At 46.3% G+C, this 23,295-nt stretch overlaps 1 protein-coding gene across 1 annotated transcript in view; it reads right to left on the reverse strand.

Annotated features, from left to right (window-relative positions):
• The window catches only part of LOC110513669 (small G protein signaling modulator 2), a 118,608-nt gene that overhangs the window by 23,827 nt on the left and 71,486 nt on the right, over positions 1–23,295 (reverse strand). Inside the window, exons 11-15 of the mRNA XM_090218974.1 lie at positions 18,239–18,365; positions 17,464–17,601; positions 4,575–4,731; positions 4,174–4,238; positions 3,607–3,752 (exon numbers count right to left, since the gene is read on the reverse strand). Coding sequence (XP_090075100.1) covers positions 3,607–3,752; positions 4,174–4,238; positions 4,575–4,731; positions 17,464–17,601; positions 18,239–18,365 — 633 coding nt within the window. The remainder of the gene's footprint in view (positions 1–3,606; positions 3,753–4,173; positions 4,239–4,574; positions 4,732–17,463; positions 17,602–18,238; positions 18,366–23,295) is intronic.

Here is a 23,295-nt window from a genome sequence, read left to right on the forward strand (position 1 = left end):
TCTCTCATAGCTACCCCCAACCCTCTCATGTCTCACATAGCTACCCCCAACCCTCACGTCTCTCTCATAGCTACCCCCAACCCTCACGTATCTCTCATAGCTACCCCCAACCCCCTCGTATCTCTCATAGCTACCCCCAACCCTCTCATAGCTACCCCCAACTCTCTCATATCTCTCATAGCTACCCCCAACCCTCTCCTGTCTCTCATAGCTACCCCCAACCCTCTCCTGTCTCTCATAGCTACCCCCAACCCTCTCCTGTCTCTCATAGCTACCCCCAACCCTCTCCTATCGCTCATAGCTACCCCCAACCCTCTCCTATCTCTCATAGCTACCCACAACCCTCACGTATCTCTCATAGCTTCCCCCAACCCTCTCGTGTCTCTCATAGCTACCCCCAACTCTCTCATATCTCTCATACCTACCACCAACCTTCTCGTGTCTCTCATAGCTACCCCCAACCCTCTCATGTCTCTCATAGCTACCCCCAACCCTCTCATGTCTCTCATAGCTACCCCCAACCCTCTCATGTCTCTCATAGCTACCCCCAACCCTCACGTATCTCTCATAGCTACCCCCAACCCTCACGTATCTCTCATAGCTACCCCCAACCCCCTCGTATCTCTCATAGCTACCCCCAACTCTCTCATATCTCTCACAGCTACCCCCAACCCTCTCGTGTCTCTCATAGCTACCTCCAACCTTCTCGTGTCTCTCATAGCTACCTCCAACCTTCTCGTGTCTCTCATAGCTACCCCCAAATCTCTCATCTCTCATAGCTACCCCCAACCCTCACGTATCTCTCATAGCTACCCCCAACCCTCACGTATCTCTCATAGCTACCCCCAACCCTCTCATATCTCTCATAGCTACACCCAACCCTCTCGTGTCTCTCATAGCTACCTCCAACCTTCTCGTGTCTCTCATAGCTACCCCCAATTCTCTCATATCTCTCATAGCTACCTCCAACCTTCTCGTGTCTCTCATAGCTACCCCCAAACCTCTCATGTCTCTCATAGCTACCCCCAACCCTCTCATGTCTCTCATAGCTACCCCCAACCCTCACGTCTCTCTCATAGCTACCCCCAACCCTCACGTATCTCTAATAGCTACCCCCAACCCTCACGTATCTCTCATAGCTACCCCCAACCCCCTCGTATCTCTCATAGCTACCCCCAACCCTCTCATAGCTACCCCCAACTCTCTAATATCTCTCATAGCTACCCCCAACCCTCTCCTGTCTCTCATAGCTACCCCCAACCCTCTCCTGTCTCTCATAGCTACCCCCCAACCCTCTCCTGTCTCTCATAGCTACCCCCAACCCTCTCCTATTGCTCATAGCTACCCCCAACCCTCTCCTATCTCTCATAGCTACCCCCAACCCCCTCGTATCTCTCATAGCTTCCCCCAACCCTCTCGTGTCTCTCATAGCTACCCCCAACTCTCTCATATCTCTCATACCTACCTCCAACCTTCTCGTGTCTCTCATAGCTACCCCCAACCCTCTCGTGTCTCTCATAGCTACCCCCAACCCTCTCATGTCTCTCATAGCTACCCCCAACCCTCTCATGTCTCTCATAGCTACCCCCAACCCTCTCATGTCTCTCATAGCTACCCCCAACCCTCACGTATCTCTCATAGCTACCCCCAACCCCCTCGTATCTCTCATAGCTACCTCCAACCTTCTCGTGTCTCTCATAGCTACCTCCAACCTTCTCGTGTCTCTCATAGCTACCCCCAAATCTCTCATCTCTCATAGCTACCTCAAACCTTCTCGTGTCTCTCATAGCTACCCCCAATTCTCTCATATCTCTCATAGCTACCTCCAACCTTCTGGTGTCTCTCATAGCTACCCCCAACCCTCTCCTGTCTCTCATAGCTACCCCCAACCCTCTCCTGTCTCTCATAGCTACCCCCAACCCTCTCCTGTCTCTCATAGCTACCCCCAACCCTCTCCTATTGCTCATAGCTACCCCCAACCCTCTCCTATCTCTCATAGCTACCCCCAACCCCCTCGTATCTCTCATAGCTTCCCCCAACCCTCTCGTGTCTCTCATACCTACCTCCAACCTTCTCGTGTCTCTCATAGCTACCCCCAACCCTCTCATGTCTCTCATAGCTACCCCCAACCCTCTCATGTCTCTCATAGCTACCCCCAACCCTCTCATGTCTCTCATAGCTACCCCCAACCCTCACGTATCTCTCATAGCTACCCCCAACCCTCACGTATCTCTCATAGCTACCCCCAACCCCCTCGTATCTCTCATAGCTACCCCCAACCCTCTCATAGCTACCCCCAACCCTCTCATAGCTACCCCCAACTCTCTCATATCTCTCACAGCTACCCCCAACCCTCTCGTGTCTCTCATAGCTACCTCCAACCTTCTCGTGTCTCTCATAGCTACCTCCAACCTTCTCGTGTCTCTCATAGCTACCTCCAACCTTCTCGTGTCTCTCATAGCTACCCCCAAATCTCTCATCTCTCATAGCTACCTCAAACCTTCTCGTGTCTGCCATAGCTACCCCCAACCCTCTCGTGTCTCTCATAGCTACCCCCAACCCTCACGTATCTCTCATAGCTACCCCCAACACTCACGTATCTCTCATAGCTACCCCCAACCCTCACGTATCTCTCATAGCTAACCCCAACCCTCACGTATCTCTCATAGCTACCCCCAACCCTCACGTATCTCTCATTGCTACCCCCAACCCTCACGTATCTCTCATAGCTACCCCCAACCCTCACGTATCTCTCATAGCTACCCCCAACCCTCACGTATCTCTCATAGCTACCCCCAACCCTCACGTATCTCTCATAGCTACCCCCAACCCTCACGTATCTCTCATAGCTACCCCCAACCCTCTCATAGCTACCCCCAACCCTCACGTATCTCTCATAGCTACCCCCAACCCTCACGTATCTCTCATAGCTACCCCCAACCCTCTCATAGCTACCCCCAACCCTCACGTATCTCTCATAGCTACCCCCAACCCTCACGTATCTCTCATAGCTACCCCCAACCCTCTCATAGCTACCCCCAACCCCCTCGTATCTCTCATAGCTACCCCCAACCAACATGGATTTCTTCTTGAATTGAATGTGATTACTGAGCATAGAGTGATGTTTATGTTGAGCCCTTTTAGAGGACAAGCTGCAACATTACACCAGCCACCCACCCAGCCAGCCATGCAGCCATCCACCCACCCAGCCATCCACCCACCCAGCCAGCCACCTAGCCATCCAGTCAGTCAGTCAGCCAGCCACCCAACTAACCAGCCAGCCAGCCAGCCACGCAGCCATCCACATAGCCATCCACCCACCCAGCCATCCACCCACCCAGCCATCCACATAGCCAGCCATCCACATAGCCAGCCACCTAGCCATCCACGCAGCCAGTCAGTCAGCCAGCCACCCAGCCATCCACCCAGCCAGTCAGCCAGCCATACACCCAGCCAGTCAGCCAGCTTACACAGCCATCCACATAGCCAGCCACCTAGCCGTCCACGCAGCCAGTCAGTCAGCCAGCCACCCAGTCATCCACCCAGCCACATTGCTAGCTACCCAGCCGTCCATTTAGCCATCCACCCAGCCAGCCACTAACCCACCTTGCAGTCTTTCTGGTACTTTCTCCACACGTCTCTGCTCAGTCCCCCCGATGCCTCGCAAGGTTTGTCAGGAAGGACAATGTTGTGGCTGACCAGTGCCGACAAGTGGGTACGGACCGTGGACAGATGTCGACAGTAGGCCAGCCCTGGGGGAGGGAGGGGAGGAGGGAGGGAGGGGAGGAGGGAGAGAGGAGGGGAGGAGGGAGAGAGGAGGGGAGGAGGGAGGGAGCGGGGGAGGGAGGGTGGGAGGGAGCGGGGTAGGGAGGGAGCGAGGGAGGGAGGGAGTGGGGTAGGGAGGGAGGGAGGGATGGAGCGGGTGGGTAGGGAGGGAGGGAGCGGGTGGGGAGGGAGGGAGGGAGTGAGTGGGGTAGGGAGGGAGGGAGTGGGGTAGGGAGGGAGGGAGGGAGTGGGGTAGGTAGGGAGCGGGGTAGGGAGGGAGGGAGGGAGACAGGAAGGAAGGAGTGGAGAGAAAGAAATACAAAAGAAGACAGGAGATCTCTCCCTTTCTGACTAAACAGGGAACTGAGAAACAAACTACTTTGAGAGAAAGAACACAGACAGACTTACATCCGTAGAATGCCCTGGACAAGATCTGCCTTTTCATATTCTGGCACAGCATCTTCAGAGGGATACTGGAAACAGGAAACACACGCACAACGGTGAGATGATGATAGCATGATTTCAGGTTATCAAATAATGATGTGATGAATCAGGACTCTGTGTGAGTAACGGACTCTGTGTGAGTAACGGACTCTGTGTGAGTAACGGACTCTGTGTGAGTAACGGACTCTGTGTGAGTAACGGACTCTGTGTGAGTAACGGACTCTGTGTGAGTAACGGACTCTGTATGTGTGCATGCATGTATGTGTGAGTTCGTTAGTTGTGTGAGTCGATGTTCTTGTGTGTGTGTGTGTCCATGTGTGTGTGAGTGTGTGTCCATGTGTGAGTGTGTGTGTGTGTATTCTCACCGGTCATGGATGCAGGTGCAGCCTGCGGGGTTTTCCAAGGAGACATTACTGCCCCCTGTGGAGCAACACAGACATGACGACATGTCTGCTGCCTGATGCCATGACGACGGGCTGCCTCCCGTATAGGCTCCCTGGATGTCCATCATCTCCCCATGGTCTGGAGGAGGAGGGGGAGAGAGAATAGGGAGAGGGGGAGATGGGGGGGGAGAGAGAGAGGGTGAGATGGGGGGGAGAGAGAGGGAGATGGGGGGGAGAGAGAGAGAGGGAGATGGGGGGGGGGAGAGAGAGAGAGAGAGAGAGAGAGAGGTAGAGGGGAGAGAGAGAGAGAATAGGGAGAGGGGAGATGGGGGGAGAGAGAGAGAATAGGGAGAGGGGAGATAGAGGGAGGATGGAGAATGGAGAATGGAGAGAGAGGGGAGATGGGGGAGAGAGAGAGGGAGGATGGAGAATGGAGAGAGAGGGAGAGGGGAGATGGTGGGGAAATAGGGAGAGAGAGAGGGAGGATGGAGAGTAATGGAGAGAGAGGGAGAGAGGAGATGGAGAGAGAGGGAGAATGAAGAGAGAGAGAGAGGGAGAGAGAGAGAGATGGAGATGGAGAGAGATGGAGAGAGATGGAGAATGAAGAGAGAGGGAGAGGGGAGATGGAGAGAGATGGAGAATGAAGAGAGAGGGAGAGGGGAGATGGAGAGAGATGGGAGATGGAGAGAGATGGAGAATGAAGAGAGAGGGAGAGGGGAGATGGAGAGAGGGATGATGGAGAGAGGGAGGATGGAGAGAGAGGGAGAGGGGAGAATGGAGAGAGAGAGGATGGAGAGAGGGAGAATGAAGAGAGAGGGAGAGGGAGAATGGAGAGAGGGAGGATAGAGAGAGGGAGGATGGAGAGAGAAGGATAATAGAGAGAGAGAGAGAGAGATGGATGGACAGAGAAGGGAGAGAGTAACGATGGAGAGAGAGAGAGAAAGGGGAAGTACAACAGCGAGAAAGGAGATTAAACAATAAGTAGGGACAGAAAAGATGAAAGGTGCTCTGAGACACTAAACTAATCTAGCTAACATCCCTTGTCTGGCTACAATGGCATTATCTGTTACTGTACATGGCATCAATTCATTAAGGTAGAGAGAGATTTCTCTCTTTATCGATTTCAGATTCATGTGTTTAAAAAAAGAAATTGCTTTTTTCAAATATTGTATTTGTCATTTTGCTCAAATACAGTTGAAGTCGGAAGTTTACAGTTTTCACTCAGGTTGGAGTCATTAAAACTTGTTTTTCAACCACTCCTCAAATTTGTTGTTAACAAACTACAGTTTTGGCAAGTCAGTTGGGACGTCTACTTTTGTGCGTGACACAAGTCATTGTTCCAACAATTGTTTACAGACAGATTATTTCACTTATAAAATTCACTGTGTCACAATTCCAGTGGGTCAGAAGTTTACATACACTAAGTTAGTTGACTGTGCCTTTAAACAGCTTGGAAAATTCCAGAAAGTCATGTCATGGCTTTAGAAGCTTCTGATAGGCTAATTGACATTATTTAAATCAATTGGAGATGTATTTCAAGGTCTACATTCAAACTCAGTGCCTCTTTGCTGGACATCACGGAAAAATCAAAATAAATCAGCCAAAATCTCAGAAAAAAAATTGTAGACCTCCACAAGTCTCGTTCATCCTTGGGAGCAATTTCCAAACGCCTGAAGGTACCACGTTCATCTGTACAAACAATAGTACGCAAGTATAAACACCATGGGACCACGCAACCGTCATGCCGCTCAGGAAGGAGACGCGTTCTGACTCCTAGAGATGAACATAAGTTGGTGCGAAAAGTGCAAATCAATCCCAGAACAACAGCAAAGGACCCTGTGAAGATGCTGGAGGAAACAGGTACAAAAGCATCTATATCCACAGTAATACGAGTCCTATATCGACATAAACTGAAAGGCCGCTCAGCAAGGAAGAAGCCACTGCTCCAAAACCGCCATAAAAATCGTACATTCTGGAGAAATGTTCTCTGGTCTGATGAAACAAAAATAGAACTGTTTGGCTATAATGACCATCGTTATGTTTGGAGAAAAAAGGGGGAGGGCCTGCAAGCCGAAGAACACCATCCCAACCGTGAAGCACGGGGGTGGCAGCATCATGTTGTGGGGGTGCTTTGCTGCAGGAGGGACTGGTGCACTTCACAAAATAGATGGCATCATGAGGCAGGAAAATTATGTGGACATATTGAAGCAACATCTCAAGACATCAGTCAGGAAGTTAAAGCTTGGTCGCAGATGGGTCTTCCAAATGGACAATGACCCCAAGCATACTTCCAAAGTTGTGGCAAAATGGCTTAAGGACAACAAAGTCAAGGTATTGGAGTGGCCATCACAAAGCCCTGACCTCAATCCTATAGAACATTTGTGGGCAGAACTGAAAAAGAGTGTGTGAGCAAGGAGGCCTACAAACCTGACTCAGTTACACCAGCTCTGTCAGGAGGAACGGGCCAAAATTCACCCAACTTATTGTGGGAAGCTTGTGGAAGGCTACCCAAAACGTTTGACCCAAGTTAAACAATTTAAAGGCAATGCTACCAAATACTAATTGAGTGTATCTAAACTTCTGACCCACTGGGAATGTGATGAAAGAAATAAAAGCTGAAATAAATCATTCTCTACTATTATTCTGACATTTCACATACTTAAAATAAAGTGGTGACCCTAACTGACCTAAAACAGGGAATTTTTACCAGGATTAAATGTCAGGAATTGTGAAAAACGGAGTTTAAATGTAGTTGGCTAAGGTGTATGTAAACTTCCGACTTCCACTGTAGATGAGGTATACATTTATGTTTGTGATTGTCCGTAAGTGAGTCAGACAGGCATCATAAAACACATATTATACTGAGAATAAACAAAAACATGGAAATGAATAGGAAGCGAGAGTTTTGGAAACCAACGGAAGGAAGCGAGCAGACAGAGCAGAGCATGCTGGGGCAGAGAGAAGACAACATGGAGAACAAACCAGCTCCACAAGAGCCAAAGAAACATTAGGAGAGGAGAGGAGAAGACCAAGAGGAGAGGAGGGCAGGAGAGGAGAAGACCAAGAGGAAAGGAGAGCGGGAGAGGGGAAGACCAAGAGGAAAGGAGAGCGGGACAGGGGAAGACCAGGAGGAGAGGAGAGCGGGAGAGGAGAAGACCAGGAGGAGAGGAGAGCGGGAGAGGAGAAGACCAGGAGGAGAGGAGAGCGGGAGTGGAGAAGACCAAGAGGAGAGGAGAAGGACCAGGAGGAGAGGAGAGCGGGAGAGGAGAAGGACCAGGAGGAGCGGGAGAGCGTGAGAGGAGAAGGACCAGGAGGAGAGGAGAGCGTGAGAGGAGAAGGACCAGGAGGAGAGGAGAGCGTGAGAGGAGAAGGCCAGGAGGAGAGCGTGAGAGGAGAAGGCCAGGAGGTGAGGAGAAGGCCAGGAGGAGAGGAGAGGAGAGCGGGAGAGGAGGAGGAGAGGAGAGCGGGAGAGGAGAAGGACCAGGAGGAGAGGAGAGCGGGAGAGGAGAAGGCCAGGAGGAGAGGAGAGCGGGAGAGGAGAAGGACCAGGAGGAGAGGAGAGTGTGAGAGGAGAAGGCCAGGAGGAGAGCGTGAGAGGAGAAGGCCAGGAGGAGAGGAGAAGGCCAGGAGGAGAGGAGAGGAGAAGGACCAGGAGGAGAGGAGAGTGGGAGAGGAGAAGGACCAGGAGGAGAGAGACAGGGCAGGAGGAGAGAAGGACCAGGTGGAGGCCAGGAGGACAGGAGAGCTTGAGAGGAGGAGGACAGGAGAGCTTGAGAGGAGAAGGCCAGGAGGAGAGGAGAGGGCCAGGAGGAGAGGAGAAGGACAGGAGGAGAGAAAGGGACAGGAGGAGAAGAGAGGAGAAGGCCAGGAGGAGAGAAGAGGGCCAGGAGGAGAGGAGAAGGACAGGAGGAGAGGAAAGGGACAGGAGGAGAAGAGAGGAGAAGGCCAGGAGGAGAGGAGAGGAGAAGGACCAGGAGGAGAGAGACAGGGCAGCGGGGATCTCAGGCCATGCAGGAAGCATAAAGCCAGAACATTACAACAGAAAAGCTCCACTAAAACTAAAAGGATAACAATAAGGGTAAACCAAAAGTAGAAAGAATCAGAAAAATGTAAACATTAAAGAAATGCTCTTCACCTTAATTCTTCAGGATGGAGCTGATGATCTGTTATAAATATGAGTTGCTGCTCTTTGACTTTTCAGCAGAAAAACCATTAAATTAAAATGATAAAACATAACATGCTGCCTGGACAGGAGACCCCGCATTCACACTCCCGAGAAAAGGTCTTTTTGACTTTAGGGTTTTTGGTAATGCAACCCCTTGACATATCGATTCTGTAACAGGGTAGGAACCAAATTGTAACAGGGTAGATAACCAACATGTAACAGGGTAGGAATCAACGTATAACAGGGTAGGAACCAAAGTGTGACAGGGTAGGAACCAACGTGGAACAGGGTAGGAACCAAAGTGTAACAGGGTAGGAACCAAAGTGTGACAGGGTAGAAACCAACGTGTAACAGGGTAGAAACCAACGTGTAACAGGGTAGAAACCAACGTGGAACAGGGTAGAAACCAACGTGGAACAGGGTAGACAACAAAGTGTGACAGGGTACAAACCAACGTGTAACAGGGTAGAAACCAACGTGTAACAGGATAGAAACCAACGTGTAACAGGGTAGAAACCAACGTGTAACAGGTTAGGAACCGACGTGTAACAGGATAGAAACCAACGTGTAACAGGGTAGAAACCAACGTGTAACAGGGTAGAAACCAACGTGTAACAGGGTAGAAACCAACGTGTAACAGGGTAGACAACAAAGTGTGACAGGGTAGGAACCAACGTGGAACAGGGTAGGAACCAACGTGGAACAGGGTAGGAACCAACGTGGAAAAGGGTAGGAACCAACGTGTAACAGGGTAGAAACCAACGTGTAACAGGGTAGAAACCAACGTGTAACAGGGTAGAAACCAACGTGTAACAGGGTAGAAACCAACGTGGAAAAGGGTAGGAACCAACGTGGAACAGGGTAGGAACCAACGTGGAACAGGGTAGGAACCAACGTGGAAAAGGGTAGGAACCAACGTGTAACAGGGTAGAAACCAACGTGTAACAGGGTAGAAACCAACGTGTAACAGGGTAGAAACCAACGTGGAACAGGGTAGAAACCAACGTGTAACAGGGTAGGAACCAAAGTTTTGTCTCTACTACTGCGGAACCCCACAGGACCTAGCCGTCACAATGAAAGGGACGAGGGCACGACCTGGGTTAGTGAAGAATTACAGTGAACAGCATCGCAGAAAAAACGACTGCACTAACAGAGGAAGAGGACAAAACTAAATCAGAGCAAAGAAAGAAAGAAAGAAAGAAATGATATATATACACATTTTTTTTAACACATTCTATTAAAACAAAATGAAACTGGTTGCTACATATCTCACATGCAAATTCGTCAGGCATGCTGCAGTGAACATAAATGAAGACAACGGAGCCAGAACACAAACTAGACAGCAAAGAGAAGGGTATAGTGAAGGGTATAGTGAAGGGTATAGTGAAGGGTATAGTGAAGGGTATAGTGAAGGGTATAGTGAAGGGTATAGTGAAGGGTATAGTGAAGGGTATAGTGTATGGGTATAGTGAAGGGTATAGTGAAGGGTATAGTGTATGGGTATAAGGGTATAGTGTATGGGTATAGTGAAGGGTATAGTGAAGGGTATAAGGGTATAGTGTATGGGTATAGTGAAGGGTATAGTGTATGGGTATAGTGAAGGGTATAGTGTATGGGTATAGTGAAGGGTATAGTGAAGGGTATAGTGAAGGGTATAGTGTATGGGTATAGTGAAGGGTATAGTGAAGGGTATAGTGAAGGGTATAGTGTATGGGTATAGTGAAGGGTATAGTGAAGGGTATAGTGAAGGGTATAGTGTATGGGTATAGTGAAGGGTATAGTGAAGGGTATAGTGAAGAGTATAGTGAAGGGTATAGTGAAGGGTATAGTGTATGGGTATAGTGAAGGGTATAGTGAAGGGTATAGTGAAGGGTATAGTGAAGGGTATAGTGTATGGGTATAGTGAAGGGTATAGTGAAGGGTATAGTGAAGGGTATAGTGTATGGGTATAGTGAAGGGTATAGTGTATGGGTATAGTGAAGGGTATAGTGAAGGGTATAGTGAAGGGTATAGTGAAGGGTATAGTGAAGGGTATAGTGTATGGGTATAGTGAAGGGTATAGTGAAGGGTATAGTGAAGGGTATAGTGTATGGGTATAGTGAAGGGTATAGTGAAGGGTATAGTGAAGGGTATAGTGAAGGGTATAGTGAAGGGTATAGTGTATGGGTATAGTGAAGGGTATAGTGAAGGGTATAGTGAAGGGTATAGTGAAGGGTATAGTGAAGGGTATAGTGAAGGGTATAGTGAAGAGTATAGTGAAGGGTATAGTGAAGGGTATAGTGTATGGGTATAGTGAAGGGTATAGTGAAGGGTATAGTGAAGAGTATAGTGAAGGGTATAGTGAAGGGTATAGTGTATGGGTATAGTGAAGGGTATAGTGAAGGGTATAGTGAAGGGTATAGTGAAGGGTATAGTGAAGGGTATAGTGAAGGGTATAGTGAAGGGTATAGTGTATGGGTATAGTGAAGGGTATAGTGTATGGGTATAGTGAAGGGTATAGTGAAGGGTATAGTGAAGGGTATAGTGTATGGGTATAGTGAAGGGTATAGTGTATGGGTATAGTGAAGGGTATAGTGAAGGGTATAGTGTATGGGTATAGTGAAGGGTATAGTGAAGGGTATAGTGAAGGGTATAGTGAAGGGTATAGTGAAGGGTATAGTGAAGGGTATAGTGAAGGGTATAGTGTATGGGTATAGTGAAGGGTATAGTGTATGGGTATAGTGAAGGGTATAGTGAAGGGTATAGTGTATGGGTATAGTGAAGGGTATAGTGAAGGGTATAGTGTATGGGTATAGTGAAGGGTATAGTGTATGGGTATAGTGAAGGGTATAGTGAAGGATATAGTGTATGGGTATAGTGAAGGGTATAGTGAAGGGTATAGTGAAGGGTATAGTGAAGGGTATAGTGAAGGGTATAGTGAAGGGTATAGTGTATGGGTATAGTGAAGGGTATAGTGAAGGGTATAGTGAAGGGTATAGTGAAGGGTATAGTGTATGGGTATAGTGAAGGGTATAGTGAAGGGTATAAGGGTATAGTGTATGGGTATAGTGAAGGGTATAGTGAAGGGTATAAGGGTATAGTGTATGGGTATAGTGAAGGGTATAGTGAAGGGTATAGTGTATGGGTATAGTGAAGGGTATAGTGTATGGGTATAGTGAAGGGTATAGTGAAGGGTATAGTGAAGGGTATAGTGAAGGGTATAGTGTATGGGTATAGTGAAGGGTATAGTGAAAGGTATAGTGTATGGGTATAGTGAAGGGTATAGTGAAGGGTATAGTGAAGGGTATAGTGAAAGGTATAGTGTATGGGTATAGTGAAGGGTATAGTGAAGGGTATAGTGAAGGGTATAGTGAAGGGTATAGTGTATGGGTATAGTGAAGGGTATAGTGAAGGGTATAGTGAAGGGTAAAGTGAAAGGTATAGTGTATGGGTATAGTGAAGGGTATAGTGAAGGGTATAGTGTATGGGTATAGTGAAGGGTATAGTGAAGGGTATAGTGAAGGGTATAGTGAAGGGTATAGTGAAGGGTATAAGGGTATAGTGTATGGGTATAGTGAAGGGTATAGTGAAGGGTATAGTGTATGGGTATAGTGAAGGGTATAGTGTATGGGTATAGTGAAGGGTATAGTGAAGGGTATAGTGAAGGGTATAGTGTATGGGTATAGTGAAGGGTATAGTGAAAGGTATAGTGAAGGGTATAGTGAAGGGTATAGTGAAGGGTATAGTGAAAGGTATAGTGTATGGGTATAGTGAAGGGTATAGTGAAGGGTATAGTGAAGGGTATAGTGAAGGGTATAGTGAAAGGTATAGTGTATGGGTATAGTGAAGGGTATAGTGAAGGGTATAGTGAAGGGTATAGTGTATGGGTATAGTGAAGGGTATAGTGAAGGGTATAGTGAAGGGTATAGTGAAGGGTATAGTGAAGGGTATAGTGAAGGGTATAGTGAAGGGTATAGTGAAGGGTATAGTGTATGGGTATAGTGTATGGGTATAGTGTATGGGTATAGTGAAAGGTATAGTGTATGGGTATAGTGAAGGGTATAGTGTATGGGTATAGTGTATGGGTATAGTGAAAGGTATAGTGTATGGGTATAGTGAAGGGTATAGTGAAGGGTATAGTGTATGGGTATAGTGAAGGGTATAGTGAAGAGTATAGTGAAGGGTATAGTGAAGGGTATAGTGAAGGGTATAGTGTATGGGTATAGTGAAGGGTATAGTGAAGGGTATAGTGAAGGGTATAGTGTATGGGTATAGTGTATGGGTATAGTGAAGGGTATAGTGAAGGGTATAGTGAAGGGTATAGTGTATGGGTATAGTGTATGGGTATAGTGAAAGGTATAGTGTATGGGTATAGTGAAGGGTATAGTGAAGAGTATAGTGAAGGGTATAGTGAAGGGTATAGTGTATGGGTATAGTGAAGGGTATAGTGAAGGGTATAGTGAAGGGTATAGTGAAGGGTATAGTGTATGGGTATAGTGTATGGGTATAGTGAAAGGTATAGTGTATGGGTATAGTGAAGGGTATAGTGAAGGGTATAGTGTATGGGTATAGTGTATGGGTATAGTGTATGGGTATAGTGAAAGGTATAGTGTATGGGTATAGTGAAGGGTATAGTGAAGGGTATAGTGAAGGGTATAGTGTATGGGTAAAGTGTATGGGTATAGTGAAGGGTATAGTGAAGGGTATAGTGAAGGGTATAGTGAAGGGTATAGTGAAGGGTATAGTGAAGGGTATAGTGTATGGGTATAGTGAAGGGTATAGTGAAGGGTATAGTGAAGGGTATAGTGAAGGGTATAGTGAAGGGTATAGTGTATGGGTATAGTGAAGGGTATAGTGAAGGGTATAGTGAAGGGTATAGTGAAGGGTATAGTGAAGAGTATAGTGAAGGGTATAGTGAAGGGTATAGTGAAGGGTATAGTGAAGGGTATAGTGAAGGGTATAGTGTATGGGTATAGTGAAGGGTATAGTGAAGGGTATAGTGAAGGGTATAGTGTATGGGTATAGTGAAGGGTATAGTGAAGGGTATAGTGAAGGGTATAGTGAAGGGTATAGTGAAGGGTATAGTGAAGGGTATAGTGAACCAAACCAAAAGTGCAAAAAGAAAAACAGAGTCAATTATCAAAGCATTTATTTGTGTCCCAGAACCCAACAGTGCTGAGAGGAGAGGACCATCATAATGGGACTAACATGGTACTGCCCCACTGAGAGGAGAGGACCATCATACTGGGACCAACATGGTACTGCCCCACTGAGAGGAGAGGACCATCATACTGGGACTAACATGGTACTGCCCCACTGAGAGGAGAGGATCATCATACTGGGACCAACATGGTACTGCCCCACTGAGAGGAGAGGACCATCATACTGGGACCAACATGGTACTGCCCCACTGAGAGGAGAGGAGAGGACCATCAGAACTGGGACCAACATGGTACTGCCCCACTGAGAGGAGAGGATCATCATACTGGGACCAACATGTTACTGCCCCACTGAGAGGAGAGGACCATCATACTGGGACCAACATGGTACTGCCCCACTGAGAGGACCATCAGAACTGGGACTAACATGGTACTGCCCCACTGAGAGGACCATCAGAACTGGGACCAACATGGTACTGCCCCACTGAGAGGAGAGGACCATCATACTGGGACTAACATGGTACTGCCCCACTGAGAGGACCATCATACTGGGACCAACATGGTACTGCCCCACTGAGAGGACCATCATACTGGGACTAACATGGTACTGCCCCACTGAGAGGAGAGGACCATCATACTGGGACTAACATGGTACTGCCCCACTGAGAGGAGAGGACCATCAGAACTGGGACTAACATGGTACTGCCCCACTGAGAGGAGAGGACCATCAGAACTGGGACCAACATGGTACTGCCCCACTGAGAGGAGAGGACCATCATACTGGGACTAACATGGTACTGCCCCACTGAGAGGAGAGGACCATCAGAACTGGGACCAACATGGTACTGCCCCACTGAGAGGAGAGGACCATCATACTGGGACCAACATGGTACTGCCCCACTGAGAGGAGAGGACCATCAGAACTGGGACCAACATGGTACTGCCCCACTGAGAGGAGAGGAGAGGCCCATCATACTGGGACCAACATGGTACTGCCCCACTGAGAGGAGAGGACCATCAGAACTGGGACTAACATGGTACTGCCCCACTGAGAGGACCATCAGAACTGGGACCAACATGGTACTGCCCCACTGAGAGGAGAGGACCATCAGAACTGGGACCAACATGGTACTACCCCACTGAGAGGAGAGGACCATCAGAACTGGGACTAGAGTACCATTTTTTTTTTGATTACTGTCCTAACAACAACAACAACAACAAAATACTTAAAGGCATAATTCTGTCCTTGAAACGTTACATTGAAATAGTGTAGAATTCCATTCATTACTATGGAGGACTGTTTCCTACTGGGGAGTATCAAAATGGCCGATCGGTGGCTTCAAAACCTCTCAATGGCCAATACACCGCATCAGCAATCCATCCCCTACTGGGGAGTACCAAAATGGCCGACCGGTGGCTTCAAAACCTCTCAATGGCCAATACACCACATTCTGCAATCTAGAGTTTATATTCGGAAAGTTTTCAGATCCTTTGCCTTTTTCCACATTTAGTCACATATCAGCCTTATTCTAAAATGTATTAAATTGATGAGGGGGAAAAAACAATCGTCACACAGAACCCTATAATGACAAAATAAAAACAGTTTTTTAGAAAATGTTGCTAATTTACTACAAATAAAAAACTGAAATATGACATTTACATAAGTATTCAAACCCTTTACTCAGTACTTTGTTGAAGCACCTTTGGCAGCGATTACAGCCTCCAGTCTTCTTGGGGTATGACGCTACAAGCTTGGCACGCCTGTATTTGGGGAGTTTCTCCCATTATTCTCTGCAGATCCTCTCAAGCTCTGTCAGGTTGGAAGTGTTGCTGCACAGCTATTTTTCAGATCTCTCCAGAGATGTTCAATCGGGTTCAAGTCTGGGCTCTGGCTTGGCCACTCAAGGACATTCAGAGACTTGTCCCGAAGCCACTCTGGCGTTGTCTTGGCTGTGTGCTTAGGGTGGTTGCCCTGTTGGAAGGTGAACCTTCGCCCCAGTCAGGTCCTGAGCGCTCTGCAGCAGGTTTTCATCAAGGATCTCCCTGTACTTTGCTCCGTTCATCTTCCCTTGATCCTTACTAGTCTCCCAGTCCCTGCCACTGAAAAACATCCCCACAGCATGATGCTGCCACCACCATGCTTCACCGTAGGGATGGTGCCAGGTTTCCTCCAGATGTGACACTTGGCATTCAGGCCAAAGAATTCAATCTTGTTTTCATCAGACCAGAGAATCTTGTTTATCATGGTCTGAGAGTCCTTTAGGTGCCTTATGGCAAACTCCAAGCAGGCTGTCATGTGCCTTTAACTGAGGAGTGGCTTCCGTCTGGCCATTCTACCATAAAGGCCTGATTGGTGGAGTGCTGCAGATATGGTTGTTCTTCTGGAAGGTTCTCCCATCTCCACAGAGGAACTCTGGAGCTCTGTCAGAGTGACCATCGGAGTCTTGGTCACCTCCTCGACCAAGGCCCTTCTCCCCCGATTTCCCAGGCGGCCAGCTCTAGGAAGAGTATTGGTGGTTCCAAACTTCTTCCATTTAACAACGATGGAGGCCACTGTGTTCTTGGGGACCTTCAATGCTGCAGAAATGTTTTGGTTACCCTTCCCCAGATCTGTACCTCGACACAATCCTGTCTCGGAGCTCTACGGACTATTCCTTCCACCTCACGGCTTGGTTTTTGCTCTGACATGCACTGTCAACCGTGGGACCTTATATAGACAGGTGTGTGCCTTTCCAAATCATGTCCAAATCAATGTAATTTACCACAGGTGGACTCCAATCAAGTTGTAGAAACATCTCAAGGATGATAAATGGGAAACACACCAGAGCTCAATTATGAGTCTCATAGAAAAGGGTCAGAATATTTTTCTGTTTAAACAGTTTAATACATTTGCAAAAATGTCAACAAAAAACAACTGTTTTTGCTTTGTCATTTTTGGGGGTATTGTGTGTAGACTGCTGACATCCATTTTAGATTAAGACTGTAACGTAACAACACGTGCAAAATGTCTGAATACTTTCCGAATGCACTGTCCAGTAGTACATCGATGCGTAGAGCCTTTTACCCTGGCAATTGAATGAATGGTTCTGTCTCTATGGTATGATCTACAGAAGTACAAGCAGTCCGCTGATTCAAGGTTCCTACAGGGGAATGTTGACGCCAATGCTGAATGAAGGGCGCTTCAGGTAACTAGGCTACGGTATGAATCACTTACATCGGATTGGCTTCATGTTCGTCTCCCCCTCCTCCCATTTCTGTCCTTCCTCTCTCTCTCTCCCTCTCTTTTCCTCTCCTTCTCCCCTCCCCCCCCCCCCCCCCCTCCTCGGTCTCTAGTTTTGTCATTTGTATTAAAGAGAGAGCGTATACTCCACAGCCATCCTCTCTCCCCTCTCTAACTCTCCCAAGCAGCCAACCATACACGCTCTAACCTACCCTGCACGGTTGGATAAGGCCATGGGGACAAAGAGACACACAGAGGTTTAGATGGGAGGGATGGACCAGGAGGTGAATTGTGGGTAGTGAAGTTTGTAAGGGGGTGGGGGTGGGGTGTCAGATGATAGATAAAAACCTTTCATGACATTAGGATCTGTGAGGTTCCGCCAACAGATCATTGAGATCATAGCCTGGAGTCTATCCTCTTCCTCTTCATCATCATCCAGCGAGGGAGCACGGCTGCCCGTGGTGTGGTGGTAGTTTATGGTCACTGCTATATAACCAGGTAATAATACACACAGATCACACAGTTAAACATATTACACAGCGCCATCTATAGGCCTGGTGGTGTGGTGGTAGTTTATGGTCACTGCTATATAACCAGGTAATAATACACACAGATCACACAGTTAAACATATAACACAGCGCCATCTACAGGCCTGGTGGTAGTTTATAGTCACTGCTATATAACCAGGTAATAATACACACAGATAACAGTTAAGCATATAACACAGTGCCATCTACAGGCCTGGTGGTGTGGTGGTAGTTTATGGTCACTGCTTACAGTCTCTACAGCTTACAGTCTCTATAGCTTACAGTCTCTACAGCTTACAGTCTCTACAGCTTACAGTCTCTACAGCTTACAGTCTCTATAGCTTACAGTCTCTATAGCTTACAGTCTCTACAGCTTACAGTCTCTATAGCTTACAGTCTCTACAGTTTACAGTCTCTACAGCTTACAGTCTCTACAGTTTACAGTCTCTATAGCTTACAGTCTCTATAGCTTACAGTCTCTATATTTTACAGCCTCTACAGTGTGTGTGTGTGTGTGTGTGTGTGTGTGTGTGTGTGTGTGTGTGTGTGTGTGTGTGTGTGTGTGTGTGTGTATTGGAAGGAGGGGGTAACTCACTGGAGTCGTGGTGGTGTCCAGGATAGACGATACGGAACACATAGTCAGCTGCAGTCTGCTCCTCTCCCTCCTGATCTACCAGCCTGACTGTGCTGGTCCTCTTCCTTACCTTAGGAAACACCTTACCCTAGAATATACATACACACACACACACACACATACACACAGACACACACACACACAGACATACATACATACACACACACACACACACACACACACACATACACACACACACACACACACACACATACATACATACATACATACACACACACACACATACATACGTACATACATACATACATACATACATACATACACATTATACACTGTCGCAGGTGTCTGCAACAATTTATAGTTCATGTATACTAGATCACTGTATTTATGGTTTTGCTGTGGTTTTGCTGTGACTCAGTTGGTAGAGCATGGTGCTTGTAATGCCGGGGTAGTGGGTTCGATTCCCAGGACCACCCGTACGTAAAACATATACTGCATGGCTGTAAGTCGCTTTGGATAAGTGTCTGCGAAATGACACATATTATATATATTATAATTATGATATTATATATTGATAAAGGATTTCTAAATTCCTCTGTATTATTTCCCAATCAGAATTCATTACCCTGTCAATGCATTCTATGGGATTGTAAAACCCTATATTTTTATAAGAAATGGACAGATCCCCGGTCTTAAAAGTCAAGTAACAGCGTTTAATTCAAGAGAGTACTCCTACATACACATTTTTCCACAGGTTATAAACTGAAAATGACGTCAGCGTTTTCTAAATGTTCTATCTCTTCATGACACTAGTAGAGAGGCTCTATAGTTCTCGAGCCTTCCCTCCTCGCCTGAAGCCAAGGTCAGATATTGTAAATCAGCATTCTAGACAGTCTGGAGATAGTCCGTCCCTGCCATCTGGAGATAGTTCATTCATTTGTACAAAGGAACAGACCGTCATTGTTACTAAACTCCTGGCTATATTATATACAATTGGGAATGGGAGCAAGAGAGAAAATTCATATATGTACAGTACATAATAGCATTTGGACTAGTCAGTCCTGATTGAAATGTATACATAATTAGTCATCATTGATAAAAATTCCCTTAACATATATATATTATAATTATTATGTTATATATATTATAATTATTATATTATATATATATATATTATAATTATTATATATATTATAATTATTATATTATTATATTATATTATATATACACTGCTCAAAAAAACAAAGGGAACACTTAAACAACACAATGTAACTCCAAGTCAATCACACTTCTGTGAAATCAAACTGTCCACTTAGGAAGCAACACTGATTGACAATAAATTTCACATGCTGTTGTGCAAATGGAATAGACAACAGGTGGAAATTATAGGCAATTAGCAAGACATCCGCCTTTGTGCAAGGAGGAGCAGGAGGAGCACAGCCAGAGCCCTGCAAAATGACCTCCAGCAGGCCACAAATGTGCATGTGTCTGCTCAAATGGTCAGAAACCGACTCCATGAGGGTGGTATGAGGGCCCGACGTCCACAGGTAGGGGTTGTGCTTACAGCCCAACACCGTGCAGGACATTTGGCATTTGCCAGAGAACACCAAGATTGGCAAATTCGCCACTGGCGCCCTGTGCTCTTCACAGATGAAAGCAGGTTCACACTGAGCACATGTGACAGACGTGACAGAGTCTGGAGACACCGTGGGGAACGTTCTGCTGCCTGCAACATCCTCCAGCATGACCAGTTTGGCGGTGGGTCAGTCATGGTGTGGGGTGGCATTTCTTTGGGGGGCCGCACAGCCCTCCATGTGCTTGCCAGAGGTAGCCTGACTGCCATTAGGTACCGAGACTAGATCCTCAGACCCCTTGTGAGACCATATGCTGGTGCGGTTGGCCCTGGGTTCCTCCTAATGCAAGACAATGCTAGACCTCATGTGGCTGGAGTGTGTCAGCAGTTCCTGCAAGAGGAAGGCATTGATGCTATGGACTGGCCCGCCCGTTCCCCAGACCTGAATCCAATTGAGCACATCTGGGACATCATGTCTCGCTCCATCCACCAACAGACTGTCCAGTAGTTGGCAGATGCTTTAGTCCAGGTCTGGGAGGAGATCCCTCAGGAGACCATCCGCCACCTCATCAGGAGCATGCCCAGGCGTTGTAGGGAGGTCATACAGGCACGTGGAGGCCACACACACTACTGAGTCTCATTTTGACATGTTTTAAGGACATTACATCAAAGTTGGATCAGCCTGTAGTGGGGTTTTCCACTTTAATTTTGAGTGTGACTCCAAATCCAGACCTCCATGGGTTGATCAATTTGATTTCCATTGATAATTTTTGTGTGATTTTGTTGTCAGCACATTCAACTATGTAAAGAAAAAAGTATTTAATAAGAATATTTCATTCATTCAGATCTAGGATGTGTTATTTTAGTGTTCCCTTTATTTTTTTGAGCAGTGTATTATATTATAATTATTATATTATAATTATTATATCATATATTATAATTATTATATTAATTTATTATATTATATATTATAATTATTATATTAATTTATTATATTATATATTATAATTATTATATTAATTTATTATATTATATATTATAATTATTATATTAATTTATTATATTATATATTATAATTATTATATTAATTTATTATATTATATATTATAATTATTATATTAATTTATTATATCATATATATTATATTCTAACTACTATATTATATTATAATTATAGTTATTCTATTATATTATTTATATTATATATATTATCATTTTTATTATATTATATATTATAATTATTAAATTATATATATTTTAATTATTATAGTCGTAGGTGTAGGCTGTCTTACTATCCAGGTCTGTGCCCAAACAATTCAAGCTTCTACTTTTAAAAATCCACCTTTCCAGAAACAAGTTTCTCACCGTTGCCGCTTGCTGTAGACCACCCTCAACCATCAGCTGTGCCCTGGACACCATATGTGAATCGATTTCCCCCCATCTATCTTCAGAGTTCGTCCTGTTAGGCGAGCTAAACTGGGACATTCTTAACACCCCGGCCATCCTACAATCTAAGATAGATGCCCTCAATCTCACACAAATCATCTTAGGAACCTACCAGGTACAACCCTAAATCCGTAACCATGGGCACCCTCATAGATATCATCCTGACCAACCTACCCTCTAAATACACCTCTGCTGTCTTCAACCAGGATCTCAGCGATCACTGCCTCATTGCCTGCGTGCGTAATGGGTCCGTGGTTAAACAACCACCCCTCATCACTGTCAAACGCTCCCTAAAACACTTCTGCGAGCAGGCCTTTCTAATCGACCTGGCCCGGGTATCCTGGAAGGATATTGACCTCCTCCCGTCAGTAGAGAATGCCTAGTTATTATTTAAAAGTGATTTCCTCTCCATCTTAAATAAGCCCCATTAAACAAATGTAGAACTAAGAACAGATTCTTGGTTTACCCCAGACTTGACTGCCCTTGACCAGCACAAAAACATCCTGTGGCGTTCTGCATTGGCATCGAATAGCCCCAGTGATATGCAACTTTTCAGGGAAGTCAGGAACCAATATACTCAGTCACTTAGGAAAGCTAAGGCAAGCTTTTTCAAACAGAAATTTGCTTCCTGTAGCACTTATTCTCCATGGACTTTAGTGTCTAAATTTTTGGGGGAATAAGAGAACCTCCTCCCAGCTGCACTGAGGATATGAAACACTGATAAATCTACAATAATCGATCATTTCAATAAGCCTTGTTTTCCGGCTGCCAATCCCTACCCCAGTCAACAGCCCTGCACCCCCTGCAGCAACTTGCCCCCCCCCCCCCCCCCCTTCACCCAAATCCAGACAGCTGATGTTCTGAAAGAACAAAATCTGGATCCCTACAAATCAGCTGGGCTAGACAATCTGGATCCTCTCTTCCTAAAATTACCCGTTGAAATTGTTCCCTGTTCATCCTCTCTTTCGTATTGTTTGAGATCCCCAAAGATTGGAAAGCTGCCGCGGTGATCCCCCTCTTCAAAGGGGGAGACACTCTAGACCCAAACTGTTACAGACCTATATCCATCCTACCCTGCCTATCTAAAGTCTTCGAAAGCCAAGTTAATAAACAGATCACCGACCATTTCGAATTCCACCGTACCTTCTCCGTTATGCAATCTGGTTTCAGAGCTGGTCACGGGTGCACCTCAGCCACGCTCAAGGTCCTAAACGATATCATAACCGCCATCGATAATAGACAGTACTGTGCAGCCGTATTCCTTGACATGGCCAAGGCTTTCGACTGTCAATCACCACATTCTTATCAACAGACTCAACAGCCTTGGTTTCTTTAATGACTGCCTCGCCTGGTTCACTAACTACTTCTCAGATAGAGTTCAGTGGGTCAAATCAGAGGGCCTGTTGTCCGAACCTCTGGCAATCTCTATGGGGGTGCCACAGGGTTCAATTCTCGGGCCGACTCTCTTCTCTGTATATATGAAGGATGTCGCTCTTGCTGCTGGTGATTTTCTTATCCACCTCTACGCAGACAACACCATTCTGTATACATCTGGTCCTTCTTTGGACACTGTGCTAACAAACCTCCAAACGAGCTTCAACCCCATACAACTCTCCTTCCGTGGCCTCCAACTGCTTTTAAATCCTAGTAAAACTAAATGCATGCTCTTCAACAGATTGCTGCCTGCACCCTCCCACCCGACTAGCATCACTACTCTGGACGGTTCTGACTTAGAAAATGTGGACAACTACAAATACTTAGGTGTCTGGTTAGACTGTAAACTCTCCTTCCAGACTCACATTAAGCATCTCCAATCCAAAATGAAATCTAGAATTGGCTTCCTATTCCGCAACAAAGCCTCCTTCACTCATGCTGCCAAGCATACCCTCGTAAAACTGACTATCCTACCGATCCTCGACTTCGGCGATGTCATTTACAAAATTGCCCCCAACACTTTACTCAGCAAACTGGATGTAGTCTATCACAGTGCAATCCGTATTGTCACCAAAGCTCCATATACCACCCACCACTGCGACCTG

This window comes from Oncorhynchus mykiss, chromosome 24 (assembly GCF_057628025.1).
Source record: "Oncorhynchus mykiss isolate SJ-2025 chromosome 24, ASM5762802v1, whole genome shotgun sequence".
Classification (NCBI taxonomy): Eukaryota; Metazoa; Chordata; class Actinopteri; order Salmoniformes; family Salmonidae; genus Oncorhynchus; species Oncorhynchus mykiss.